The sequence below is a fragment of the Panthera leo genome, chromosome D4 (assembly GCF_018350215.1).
Source record: "Panthera leo isolate Ple1 chromosome D4, P.leo_Ple1_pat1.1, whole genome shotgun sequence".
In the NCBI taxonomy this organism is placed as follows: domain Eukaryota; kingdom Metazoa; phylum Chordata; class Mammalia; order Carnivora; family Felidae; genus Panthera; species Panthera leo.
This window is the reverse complement of record NC_056691.1, coordinates 63459590-63474643: the sequence shown is the minus strand read 5'-3', so window position 1 is coordinate 63474643 and position 15054 is coordinate 63459590. Positions and strand designations below refer to the sequence as shown.

At 39.8% G+C, this 15054-nt stretch overlaps 1 protein-coding gene across 1 annotated transcript in view; it reads left to right on the top strand.

Annotated features, from left to right (window-relative positions):
- Positions 1-15054, top strand: part of GRIN3A (glutamate ionotropic receptor NMDA type subunit 3A) — a 170052-nt gene that overhangs the window by 70135 nt on the left and 84863 nt on the right. The window contains exon 3 of the mRNA XM_042912479.1: positions 388-1435. Within this exon, the coding sequence (XP_042768413.1) occupies positions 388-1435 (1048 nt within the window). The remainder of the gene's footprint in view (positions 1-387; positions 1436-15054) is intronic.

The following is a 15054-nucleotide window of genomic DNA, read 5'->3' as shown; positions in this document are numbered from 1 at the left end:
AATATAGTGAAGAGTAGAAATGAAACATGTTAAAGATGCTGAGAACCTCCATAGCTTAGAAAGTTGTAAGAATATAGAATAAACAGTTTACAACGGGAAACAATTAACACATCCCTTAACTGAGAATAAAGGTATCTGGAGTAAGACCAAGAGCCAAGCACCTAACCCAGATGTTAGAACCTGAGGGTGAGATCTCATTTGCTCAGTGAAATAGGACTCTTTTCTTAGAAGGAGTCCAATTTATTAATTCCAGAAGAAGTTACAGGCAATGCCTTTAAAAAATTTAGAGTTTCTTTTTATTAAGATAGGGAAGCAAAGATGAGCACTGTTTCCTGTCTTTGGCCTCACCTCTCTTCCTTACTTTTTGCCTTTGCTCCTCTCTGCCAGGTTTCTAGCTAACACCACTTTCAGAGGCCTCAGTGGTTCCATCAGAGTAAAAGGTTCCACTATCATCAGCTCAGAAAACAACTTTTTCATCTGGAATCTGCAACATGACCCCATGGGAAAGCCAATGTGGACCCGCCTGGGCAGATGGCAAGGGGGGAAGATTGTCATGGACTATGGAATATGGCCAGAGCAGGCCCAGAGGCACAAAACCCACTTCCAACATCCAAGTAAACTACACCTGAGAGTGGTTACCCTGATCGAGCATCCATTTGTCTTCACGCGGGAGGTAGATGATGAAGGCTTGTGTCCTGCTGGCCAACTCTGTCTAAACCCCTTGACTAATGACTCTTCTGTATTGGACGGCCTTTTTAGCAGCCTCCATAGCAGTAATGATACAGTGCCCATCAAATTCAAGAAGTGCTGCTATGGATATTGCATTGATCTGCTGGAAAAGCTAGCGGAAGACATGAACTTTGACTTTGACCTCTATATTGTTGGGGATGGCAAGTATGGAGCCTGGAAAAATGGGCACTGGACTGGGCTGGTGGGTGATCTTCTGAGTGGGTCAGCCCACCTGGCAGTCACTTCCTTCAGCATCAATACTGCACGAAGCCAGGTGATCGATTTTACTAGCCCTTTCTTTTCCACCAGCTTGGGCATCTTAGTGAGGACCCGAGACACAGCGGCTCCCATTGGAGCCTTCATGTGGCCACTCCACTGGACAATGTGGCTGGGGATTTTTGTGGCTCTGCACATCACTGCCATCTTCCTCACTCTGTATGAATGGAAGAGCCCCTTTGGTATGACTCCCAAGGGGCGAAATAGAAGTAAAGTCTTCTCCTTCTCTTCAGCCTTGAATGTCTGTTATGCCCTCTTGTTTGGTAGAACAGCAGCCATCAAACCCCCCAAATGCTGGACTGGCAGGTTTCTAATGAACCTTTGGGCCATTTTCTGTATGTTTTGCCTCTCTACATACACGGCGAACTTGGCTGCTGTCATGGTAGGCGAGAAGATCTATGAAGAGCTTTCTGGAATACACGATCCTAAGGTAATACTCCTTTTTACTCTAGCTTTCTTTATCACCCATTATAACTCCATATATTGTGTCTTAAGCTGTGGTATGTCTGTGTTCTTTCATCTAACACAAGAATATTCTCTCAGCCATCTATAGAGACCAAGAACTAAATTAAATATTTTATTGTTTTACTGAATGAGACAAAAAAAGTGAGGGGGTTCTGGGGTGTTTGTGCTAGAGAAGGTCTTTTTGTAAGAGCGTCTATTAGTAAGTTTCTCTTGTGTTATTTGTGCATCTGACAGAATGTCCATCAAAGAATAGACTTACAAAGTATTTTTACCCAACGCAGACTGCAAAAACTGATTTATTACTTCTCTTGGGAATTAATGAAAATAAATAGTAGGATCTGTGTTTTAAATTGTAAAGAAAAGTTAGAATCAAAGAGAGTTAAAATTAATTAACATTTAGTCAGACACGACAGAAATCAATGGGCATAGAATAAGGAGTACTAAACTAACTGAAGTGGCAAGATTAGTTATGAACAGGGTGTCTTTACACAATACGGAAAGCTGTACAGCTGGCCACCTTGGCTGAGGGGATGATGCCAACAGTCACATTATAATGTCCAAGGACATTCAAAGAAGTATATCTATTCTAGGCTGCCTTTGATATCCTAGATATCTACCTGACCCTAAGGGTTGAAGGGAGGAGATGGATGGAGTTCAGGCAAATAGGTAAAGCAGTGGTGATACTCAAGGAGAGCCATATTTGTGTTCTCTCTGGATTAAAACAGGACCCCTTCCAGTGACTAGGAGTATGGAGAACCTAGTCCAACCTGACTCGTAGTGAGGAGGTGGTTGTCAGGGTTGAAGGAAATTGGAGTAAGACCCAAGGGAGCACTACAGTCCTGACAGGGAACGGAATTCAGATCCAGGACAAGAGTGTTCCAATGTGCACGACCCACCTAGGAGAGATTAGAGAAAGTTGTAATTCAGTGGGCGTTCCTGGGATACACTGTATTTAAAACAACTTGAGCTCAGCTGAGCATTTCAAATTGGGAAATACTCATGCCTTTTCAGATACTCCTTTCACACCAAGTCTCAAGGTATTGAACCTTTACTATAAATTTATATTAAACATCTATTTTTTTTAGTTTTTTTAGTGTTTTATTTATTTTTGAGGGAGAGTTGGAGTGTGAGTGGGGCAGGGGCAGAGAGAGATGGAGACACAGAATCCAAAGCAGGCTGTGGGCAGGGAGAAGGGCACTTGTTGGGATAAGCACTGGGTGTTGTAGGGAAACCAATTTGACAATAAATTATATTTAAAAAATAAAATCAGAGAGAAATTAAAAAAACAAAAAAAACAAAGCAGGCTCCAGGATAAGCTGTCAGCACAGAGCCCAACGCAGGGCTCGAACTCATGAACCGTGAGATCATGACCTGAGCCAAATCAGATGCTTAAGCGACTGAGCCACCCAGGCGCCCCTCCATTAAACATTTAAAATTAATTTCATAGATCACCAACATATAAGACATTTGTAACTGTCTTTATCAAATGATGGAGTGGCCCAGAGGGCTGGTGGCAGCTTTAGAGAATTCTCATAAATGGTTTGTACTAAGATATATGGTCTGTTCTGCAAACAAATGTACATGAGAAACTTGACCCATACACTGCAAACCTCCTGGTAAGTGACATGAACCTCATGAGAAGGTTCAACAAACAATGGCTTACTGATTAGGCAAGGAACTGCATTGCCTTTTAATTCACACTCAGGGTTTTAGGTTAGGAGCTGGAATTTAGTGAACACCAATAAGTCTGTAGCATAAGTAAATGTGTCACCCTTAAGAGAGATTTTCATGATGCTTCAGCATTTGTGCTTTGCAGTGGTATTAGCAGCCTCTGTTTATTCTTTGCCTGACTAGACCTGTAGATCTCCCAAAGATTCATTGTCTTGTTAGAGGCTTACCTAGATTTTTTACATGAATCTTGCCAATGTGATGCTTAAATTACAAACTCAGAGTGGGAACCATTCAATCCAATCTAGTACAAAAAACAAATTAATATATGGCTGTCATGAAGATTCCAGACCATTATCTAACGTAAAAAGGTGAAGACAATACTGACTAAAGTTTCATTAATCAAAACCAAGGATTATCAGAATGAAGTCATGGATCCTGTGTGCGAGAAGCCTGAAGCAGTGATTATTTTAGGGGATTAAATAAAAAAACACGAAGATAAACTGTACACGGCAGTAAAACAATTTCTTTAAGCAAAAAGAGACACTCATTCCATCCCCAACTCCACCAGAATAAAAGGTGAAGTTTTTATAAATCTAACCCCACCCCCAAGACAAAGTGAGCAGAACTAGACAAAGCCGACTTTGTGTTATAGCTAGTAAGTTCTTAATGCAGTGAGACAAGCCTAAATCTAAAATGCTTTCAATTTGAGATAATAAATGAATTTCCACGAAAGTTCCCCCCAGTAATATGTGTTTCTTCCCTAGTGTTGTTTCTATGTTGCAAAGTCTCTCATTTATAGGTTTTGGTCACATGAAGATACCCAGGTTATTTAACTAAGCAGTACTTGACATTCTGGACTTTGGGCGAATGACATTAGTGACAGAATTGTTTAGTTTTCATCCAGATATGTGGTATTATGCAAATGATAGAATGTCTTCACCCTCCCACAGAGAGATATGATTAAAATCATTTTCATGCCCTTTCAGTCATCAGCATTCATTCTTAAGTGTATTGCAGTTACTCACGGGCACTTTTCGTCCTACCGATGCTAAGCTCTTTAGGGGACTTATCTTTTTCTTGTACTAAATGATGTCAAGAAATTCAGAAGTAAATAAGACCGGTATAGGAGAAAACAACTTAGAAAGTTGTAAACATGCTGAAGTTTAAAAACATGAAGTACTGTCAAAGTTCAAGGAAAGGGTGATCACCTTCCACTTTAGTATACCAAAGGAAAGCTTAATTAACAAGATAAAAATGTGTGCTTATTCTTGAAAAACACTTGGAAGTTGGACATGTATGGTGCCAAGGACATAGGAATGGTCATTCCAAGCAAAGCAACAGAATGAACTACTTTGAGGTGGAAAGTACAAGGCACAATCAGGATATACTGAGGAGTTCAATTTACCATAGCATATGTTCCACGAAACGAAGGAGGTGAAGTCCTTGTCTAAAAGTTAAGTTCAGTGGCGCCTGAGTGGCTCAGTCGGTTGAGCGTCCAACTTCGGCTCAGGTAGTGATCTCACGGTTTATGAGTTCAAGCCCTGCCTGCATCGGGCTCATTGCTGTCAGTGTGGAGCCCACTTCGGATCCTCTGCCCCCATCTCTTTCTGCCCTTCCCTCCTCAGAATAAAATAAACATTAAAAAATAATAATAAAAATTAAGTTCACTTGAGATAACAGAAGATCTCTGACATCACATCAAGCTAAGACAGGTGAACTTCACCTGACAGTAGAGATCTACTGACATTTAAAAAAAAAATTTTTTTTTAATGTTTATTTATATTTGAGAGAGAGAGAGACAGTGAGCAAGCAGGGGAGGGGCAGAGAAAGAGAGACATAATCTGAAGCAAATCTCAGAGCCCAACGTAGGGCTCTAACTCCCAAGCTGTGAGATCATGACCTGAGCCAAAGTCGGACGCTCAACCGAACGAGCCACCCAGGCTCCCCATTCACTGACGTTCTTGAACAATAGAATAGTAGAGTGGAACAGTATCCATTTAGGAGGATGGTTGCTCTGGCAGCAGCATGTAAATAAGATTAGAAGAGAAAGACAATGAATAGAGTTGAAGTTGTAGCTATAGTCACTGATAGAAGACAGATACAAGAAATATGGTGGTGATCAAGTCACTAGGACTTGACAGTTAACTGAGTGTGAGAGGCAACAGAGTCTCCTTCAAAGTTGCAGGTCTGAGTGTCTGACATGGCAGTACCATTCAAGGAAGCAGAAAAGGCAAGTCGTGGACTAGAAAATACAGTGATCAGTTCAGTTTCATACGTGGCATTTTAAAATCTGTTTTGGACATTCAGGCAACATGCAGCCGGCATTTGGAAGCCCAAGTTCAGGAGTGAGATTGAAAGCTGGTGGGACTCCTGGCCAGAAGGTGATCCTGTGTATTAAAGCCGTAAGAGAGTATGAGATTCCCAAGGGGGAAGGTGGTAGGGAGAAAAATTGCTATTTGAAGGAAAGCAACAGGCATAAAGGAATCCCAAGCTGTTGGAGAAGAGGAATTGAGGAGAGACAAGGTAGAAAATAAGGGGATAAGGTGCCCTGTAATGAAGTCACACAGACCCCTCTTTCTGTAGCTTGAATTTTTACTTTTTTGAGGTGAAGATTGATATTATCCTACCTGCCATGTCTAGCTTCTTGCTAGTGTTATCAGAGAGGACAAGGGCCAACCAGCACCCAGTCCAAACCGTGAGAATTATTAGTGTGTGCGTGGGTGTGTTTTATGTCTGATGAAACTGGGTTTATATGGTTTGCTTTTTCCTGGTATTTTTCCAGACTCCATTTTCACTTTTCCAATTCACTTGGTGGCATTTTAGTTCAGATAAGTGAAAACATGTCATCTACATAAAAGTCACATAGAAGTGACTTTTAGTTCAGATAAGTGAAAACGTGTCATTTACAAAGAAGTCTGAGTTTTCTTGGGACATTTGTGTGTCTGCTGTATGGTGTATTGATCACCCTCTGAAGATTCTTCCACCCCCAACTCACTATCTTACTTCTTTTCATCTCCTTTTGTGCTCCTCATTTGCTAGATGTTAGGACAGCCCACATTATACCTTGCTGCCATTTTCATCCCAGTTGCAATCTTCTGGCTCAGTTAATTCACCTCAGACAGATTTCAGTGTGCCTCCACATGAATGCTCTTTTCCTTCTCCAACTCTTCTTTAGTTACCTCAGGATAATCTCCCCATGCCTCCCTGTTATAGTTGTGTGCCTGAACATTTTGAGAATTCTACCTCTCAGACTCTTATAGAAGCACCTTATGAAGAAACATGCTCCTAGGAATAGATGTCTTCAGCTCTTAGAGGCCGTGTAAGCCCCCAGATCTGAAAAAGGGACTCCCCAAAGTTCCATCTCTTCTTTCCTTTTCCTCTTACCATTCCCTTGCATTATAACGTTTTAAATTATAATAACAGTGGTGTTTTGTAAGTGGTTTCTATTTCTCGCCCCAAATTTTGACTACATCTTTTTTTTTAAACAAAAAAATGTCCATCTTGGAATCCAAACACCACTTATAAAAGTGTTTGGATGAAAACCTATTGACTTAAAAAGTGAGATTTGTGATCTGTATTTATATACAACCCATCAGTAAATTGAGCCCTGGCCACATAAGTATTTGTTTCCATGATATTAGATAACTTAGAGCGAATGTAATGGCACCATATTTCTTCGTGGTCATAATTGTTTAACATGCTGGCTATACATTTATCACAATTAATAAAACTGTTAAGAGCGTAAATATTTTATCACCATCTCAGAATTGAGATTCACTGGCTTCAATGAACTATTTGAATCAAGTAAAATTAAAAGCAAAATGCTGGGCAGAACAGACCAGTTTATGATTCACTATGTGTTACAGTAGCCGGGGCAGGTTAGAATACTTCTTTTTTTTTCTGACTGGGGTTGGAGGGAAGAAATCATCTTGTTGCTGGTTGCTCCCATAGCTAACCCCAAGGAAGAGGGACTGAACTGCTGTGCAAATGAAATTCAAAAGGATGGTTCTATCTTCACTTAACTGTTTTTGCCAGAATAATTTATTTTACACTAAAAGTAATATATGTAGCTTCTCCCAGCCTCCCACCAACTCTTCTGGGAAGCAAGCTCCATGCTTCAAAGCGGGTGGGCTCTTGAAGCATGGGACCATGAAAGCTAGAATTTATGAGTGATACATTTAATAGAGCTTACATGGGTATTTCTCCAACATAAAACTAGCACTATTCATTATAGGCAATGCAGAAAATAGAGTAAGGCAGACAGATGGAAGCAAATACCCATTGCCTCATCATCCAGTTATTTCCTCTTAGCATTTTGAGATGATTGACAGGTGGATAGAAACCACAGTATTATTTTTATCCAGCAAAGTCTTCATCTGGGCCTATGATCTAAGGTGCAGAATTAGACGTTCTTAGAACCTTCCAGCCATTGACATTCGATCTGCAGAGATACGAGACAAGATGAGAAAATCCCTTCACAAATCACAAAGCACACTAATAAATGAAGCCTCCCCTCACAGAGTTGAATGGGTCCAGTTGAAAGGATACATAAACATTTGAAATGAACTATTTGCTGATTTTAATGGACCTTCTAGCTCTTTTCCAGCTTCTCACATACAATGCCCCCTTAACTCCGTGTGTCTTAAAAAAACAAAAAGTCAGCTCCATAGAGGAAATAAGAGGCTAGTGTCATTTTTGTACAGGCAGATGATGGTGCTGCTTAGGAAATACAGTCCTGGCCTGGTGAACATTCAAGTAAATATTAATAATTAAATAGACCTGCTGTGAAGGCAAGAGCAAACTTTAACCAGAAATATTAAAGTAAAGGACACTCTCGAAGTCCTAGTAGGAAATGATGAGCATTTCCCAAAATAATAAAAACCACCTTTATTGATCTTCATATAACAGCATGTGCCTGCCCAATAAAACATATGAATTCATGTAATAAAAGCTGGCCTTGAACAAAGGAGGGATGCCAGAACTCCAAGGCAAACAAGACTGAAAATGGAGTTTGAGACGACGGGAAAGAAAACTGAGCCACACCAAACCATTCATTCGTTCTTTCTCTAATTCAGCTAGTAACAGTAACTTCTGTTCCAGGCACCAGGCTAGGTGGCTGGGAATTTAGTAGCGAGAAAACAGACGCTGCCTTTGCAACATGGAGTTTAGTGGGAAAGAAAGACATCAATCAAGGGAGCACATAAATCAGCTAGTGATGTAAACCGTGTTAAGTTACTGCAAAATAAAATACAATAGAATCTGAGAGCCTCACAGGAGACCTGATCTGAATGGGGAATCTCAGCCTCCAGTCTGGCTGAGATCTGAAGGATGTAAATGAGCTAACAAGGAGCCAGAGAGGGTATTAGGAGAAGAGCACCTCAGGGTGACATGGCAGCGTGTGGAGAAGCCCCAAGATCAGAGGGAGAGAACCACAGTCGTGACTACTCTGTCATGAGCTACGAGATTGGAAAGCCAGGAAAAGGGGGACAAGAGTAGGACAAGAAATAGGTAGAGGGGACGGTCCTTCTAGAGAGAAAACCTCTTAAAAGAAGAAAATTCTGAGAACGCTATAGTCTGAGAAGAGCTGCACTTCCCACGGGTTCCATGTACTTCCAGCTAGAAAACATAAGAGACACATCCCATTCACTCTGGCAGCAGAAACCCATAATAGATCAGGGAAGTGTTCTCTGTGAGAATTGCATTAAAACACTTTCTAATGTACAAAACACAACATGGTTTGGATAAAAAATAGAACGTGCTGATGGTTGCACCTATCTTGCACATACTAAAACCTATCCAATTATACACTCTAAATGGGTGAATTGTATGGTATGTGAATTGTATGTATCTCAGTAAGGTTGTTTTAATAAATTATAAATTAATAAGCAAACTGCCATATTACTGAATTGGAAGACTGAATATTTGATGTGGTAAATTTCTGCTTGATTAGTTAATAGGTTGTAAAGCAAATCCAATTAAAATCCCCAAAAGACATTTTTGTTGACTTGTTTGTTGCTGAATCTTCTAAAATACATATTGTTAGGGTGGCCAGTGACATGCATGACAAAGAGTAGAACAACAAGCAGGGCAGAGTTTATTCCCTCTCCAAGGGAGGAGAGGAGCCAGATATCTAGAGAAATGTTGCCCCAAGTTTCTGTGAGACTGAGCCTTTTTTTTTTTTTTAAGAGAGTGTGTTCCTGCACACCCGCCAGTGGTGGAGAGGCAGAGAAAGAGGGAGAGAGAGAATCCCAAGCAGGCTCCACTCCCAGTGTGGAGTCCCACTGGGGGCTCAATCTCACAACCGTGAGATCATTACCTGAGCTGAAATCAAGAGTCGGCCCCTTTAAGCACCTGGGTGGCTCAGTCAGTTAAGCGTCCGACTTCGGCTCAGGTCATGATCTTGCGGTTCATGAGTTCGAGCCCTGCATCAGGCTCTTGCTGACAGCGCAGAGCCTGGAGCCTGCTTCGGATTCTGTGTCTCTCTCCCTCTCTGTCTCTCTCAAAGATGACTAATCGTTTAAAAAGAAAAAAAAGAGTGCCCCCAGGCTGGGCCTTTTAAGGGGGTGTGAAGTCTGTGAGAGGGTTAGAGCTTGCCCATGTAGGGAGGGGGGCAGCTCTTGGCCAGGTGGAGCAAGAGGTGGTGGGGTTCTCAAAAGGCTCCATCCAGGGACTGGTCCAGGATGTGGGCTGTGGTCAGGCTAGAGAAGATTATGTTTTGTATTTGGGTTCTATTTTCTGAGAATGAAGGGCACCATGACCTAGGAAAACAAGGAGCTAGGGCCAAGTACAGACACCTGTGAGTTTTGTCTTGTCTGGAAGGAGTGGAGGGGTCCGGACTTTGAATAGATTTCTTTCATATATATTGAATTTAATCTAAAAAAAGAAGATTCAAGGGATTTGTTCTTCTAGATATTGAAATACTTAATCTTAGTAATAATAACAGAAAATTTAATACTCATTGACCACTGTGATATGCCAGGCGCTATTGTAAACGACGTTAATCCAGCACCCGCTCCCACTGAGTAGTCATGAAAATTAAAATAATCTAAGTAAAACAATTCGCATTGTGTCTGACAGCTAGGAGGCACAAAATAAGAATAGTTAAAAGTTTTGTCAGATTTTAATACCAATATTAATTACATTTATCTTGAACAATTAGTTCTCTGTCTCTCTCTCTCTCTTTCTCATTCACTGTGAACTGGGTAAATGGCAAGGTTCTCTTTCTGAGCTAACTTCTGGAAGGTTTGGAGGCAATTGCTTGCCCACTAATAGCAGATTTACTTACATTGCGTTATGCATCTTAAAAAGCATCATTCCTGGCTTCAAATTGTTTTTTTTTTTCCCGTACTTCATCCTATTTTAATTTATGCTGTCTTGTATTTTGTGTGACCTTTAAGCTGCTTTAAATCTTTTCAGGAAGAGAGCAAGGTATACATTAAGTAATGTCAAAACCAGATAATAAATAAGAGTATTAACAGCAATTCAGGGGCGCCTGGCTGGCTCAGTTGTTTACACGTCCAACTCTTGATCTCATCTCAGGTCTTGATGTCAGGGTCATGAGTTCAGGCCCCACCAAAAAAAAAAAAAAAAAAACGAGAAAAAAAAAAGAAAGAATGTTAACAGCAATTCAAAAAAGAAATACAATGACCAACAAATATAAAAAAAGTAAAATATTACTTATAATCGAAGAAATGCTCACTGAAACAGTAATGAGATGATATTTTTATCTATCATATTAGGAATCTTTCACTGATAGTTTTCAGTCTTGGTTGAAATACATTAAGACCAGCACCAGCACATACTGCTATTGGGAGGGTAGGTTGGTACAATAGGCTCATAAATCAACTTGGCCATTTGTATCAAGAGCCTTAAAAGGGTTTATGCCCCTTCACCCTTCACTTCCTTCCACTTCTAGGAATCCATCCAAAGGAAATAACTTAATATATGGACAGTAATTTATTACAAAGATTCACTGCACTCTTACCCAAAATAGCAAAAACTAGGAAACCATGTAAATGTCTAACAATAACACAAGGAATACATTATAATATTCCTCTGTGCTATAAAAATGTAGCCGGTAGAGATGATTCTGAAGAGCTTTTAGAATGTTAGACAATCGTACACCTGAAACTAATATAATAATATATGTCAACCACACTTCAACTAAAAAAAATTATAATAATTAAATGTGAAAAAATCAAAATATGAGTAAGTGAAAAGCTGGGATATAAAACCATATACTATATTTCTAATTTTTTAATATGCATACATAAAACTATAAAGAGAAGTGACCAGAAGGGAATATAATACAGTATTAACAGCACTGATATCTGAGCAGTGTAATTACAGGAAATATTTTAGTATTTCCCTCCATATTTTCTACAGTGTTCATGGCTTATTTATGTAATGAGAAAGTACATAATAAGCCAAGAATGAGAATAATTTAGACATGAGACCATACTTGCAGCAGCGATGTTTGATTCACATTCACTGCTGCTGTCTGCAGACTTTTGAATCCAGGCAGAGTGAGGTCCTCAATCAGTGGCACTCGTGTAGTAAAATGTTTACATTTTAAAGATGCTGGGGCACCTGGGTGGCTCAGTTGGTTAAGTGCCCAACTCTTGATTTCAGCATAGGTCACAATCTCACGGTTGGGTTAGTGAAATCGAGCCCTGCATTGGACTCTGCACTGACAGCCTGCTTGGGATTCTCTCTCTCTCTCTCTCTCTCTCTCTCTCTCTTTCTCTCTTTCTCTCTTTCTCTCTTTCTCTTTCTCTCTGCCCCTACCCTGCTCTTTCTGTCTCTCTAAAAAATAAATAAACATAAAAACTATAAAGATGCTGTGCTTTCCACAGAGACTTTCTGAAGCAAATTTTTATTCCCACTCAGTTTATTCATAGGACTTGGCACAATCTGAAACTGTCATGTCATCTATTTGTTTACTTGTTAATTGTCCTATTGTGTCTTGCTTACCACTGGATTCTCACCATATATTCAGTAAATGTTGTTCGATTAATAAATGAATGGAAAATGTCAGCATCATTGGAATAGGGCTATAGCCTTCTGTAGGGAGAAGCATCATTCAAAAAGACCATTCAAAACCATTCTCCTGGGTTGCCTCGGTGGCTCAGTTGGCTCAATCTGACTCTTGATTTCAGCTCAGGTCATGGTCCCAGGGTTGTGGGATTGAGCCCCTCATTGGACTTCACACTGAGCATGGAGCCTGCTTAAGATTCTCTCTGTCTCTCTCTGTCTCTCTCTGTCTCTCTCCCTCCCTCCCCGCTTCCCTCTCTCTGCCTCTGTCCCCCACTTGTGCTCTCTCCCTGTCTAAAATAAAATTTAAAATTTTTAAATAAAACCATTCTCCTACTAGATGCTATGGAACAAATAGAAGGAAAGCCACAGTAAGTGGCAATGTACCATATGACCCAAAGGGCAAAATTCTAGTGTTGGACAGATCCAGGTTTGAAGTATGCCTCAATCATAGGTTAGCTGTGTGAAGTTTGGCAAGTCACTTGCCATGGCCTCTGCGACCTCATTTGGAAAGATTACAAGAGAAAATGGATGTGAAATATCTAGCTGAAGTTCTGATTCCATCTACCACTAAGTTATAAACTCCATCAGAGTGGTGACCAGATCTATATAAAATAAAGCACCTATGGAAACCAATTTGACAATAAACTTCATATATTGGAAAAAATAAATAAATAATAAAATAAAATAAAATAAAATAAAATAAAATAAAGCACCTATATCCTTAGAGTCTAAGTCTATAGCAATCACTCATTAAGTGTTGGGTAAATCATGGACTTGTTATGAGGCCAAGCAGAAGTGATCAACATGTGTCCAGGAGAATAGAGAGGCAGAGGGTAGGAGGACCTCTCACTTGCAGTTAGAAAGTATACCCAAGTGAGCTCCAAGTTGTATCCAAGAGTGACCTGGAGTGTTTGAGCCATGAGATTGGTTTAATCAGATCATCAAAGCAAAGAAAACCTAAGATCATGATGCCTGTACTGGAGCCAAGGCTCAGGGATGTTGGATCCTCGAATGAGAGCATGAGCCAGGCCAGGTCACATGGCCCTCCCCTGGGTGGTTCTGGGTCCCTGGTGGCAGATTATGGAGTTGGGTTAGAAACATTTAGTGTTCCAGTAAAGATCAGACATACGGTACCTGACACCTATTCAGAGTTGAAAAATTGGGTTATTTCCCTTCCCTTCCTGTTCTTCAATATAAAAAACTTTGGAACACCAAAAAGATTTTACTAATTCAGATTGATAAATAGAAAACTGAACAAATGAGCATGTCATCTGTTTATTTCCTCACCTACTTCCAAAATATTTTTGAGAAAGCCTCTTTATAGAATTTTTAAAAATAATTGCTGCTTTGTTACTTTCAAATAGATACAGTAATTCATACTAACAGCAGCAAAGTGTCTTCAACTCGACACCCTGCTGGGTTTGCATTCATGAATGTCTAAGATCACTTCCTTCATTTGAATACAGAGAATGTGCCAAATTTTTACAAATGTTTCTCTTAAATTAGGGGAAAATTGGCTTATAACTTTGTTTACATTATTAGCCTGCCTAGCAAGCACTATCTGTATGCATAGATACTTCCGTACCAATAAATATATCATAGGACATCATGACTATTCACATCTTAATTATAAACAATTAGTACAGATATCTACCAACTCTGTGTTCATACACATAAATTTACATTAAACACATGTTAAATGGACACATACATTTGTAATTAGGGAGAGCTAAGTTACTCCAAGTCATTTTTGGACATAATGTGGACATCTTGTGGCCACACCCTCCAAATGCAGGTGAGAGGGGCTCCCACCCTCTGCCTCTGTCCTGCTGGACACGTCTTGGCCACATCTTGGTCTTACAAGCACTTGAACCACTCTCATATTAGATGCTATGGAATGAATAAAAGGAAAGCCCCAATAGGAGATAATGTAGGATGATTCAGAGGACAAAGTCCTGGTGTTGGATAGATAAAAGTTCGATGCATCTTAGGTTTGAGGGTTTGCCCTGTGAAGAATCTCATTTTCATGCTTAATAAATATCTCTGTGTGTCCTAAGAAGTTGCAGGCAACCCCTGAGGGGCTTCTTTTATGTCTAAAATACACATTTTAGCTCCTCACATTGTGAATTAAGATGAGGGCCTGTATGTTTATGATTTAGCATCAATTTCACATTTTGATCCTTAATCAGATCAGGAGCTAGCATGATCTAACCACCCTTGGTATCCATCCAGTGGCATGTCAGGAGGCTTAACTGTGAGCTCAGCTCCATTGTGAACTCTGTCTGGGAAATTCAGCCAAGTTAGGGTTCACTTTCCCAACTGCAACTGCGTACAAGCCTGCTCCAGCCAAATGCACAGATACATATATGTGTGTGTGTGTGTGTGTGTGTGTGTGTGTGTGTACACACACACACACACACACACATATATAAAATATATTGTATATATATTACATATACTGTGTATATAATGTATGTATGTATATATTAGGTAGGTGTGTATATGTGCAATGTATACATCATATATAATGTATATAACATAAATTGTGTTATTTATAGTTTGAGTTCAGAAAGATGTTTTGTTTCTCAGAATCCATTATTTTTCAAACTCAAGAACTGCACTTATCATGGCAGTTTATTAGGAAGCTCCTGCTTAAAAAATGCCAAATGACAGAAAATTCTCATGCCAGCCAAAACAAGACCTGTCAACGTCTCCTTAAATTATGTTTGAATTAGAGGCTTTTTCATGTGTGATCTGAAGATATAAAATTAATGGAGGTGAATCTACTGGCAAATAAGAATATAAGTGAATGTATGCATATAAATATATTTATCTCCCATGATTTACGTATTTAAAATGATGATCAACCCTGAGGGT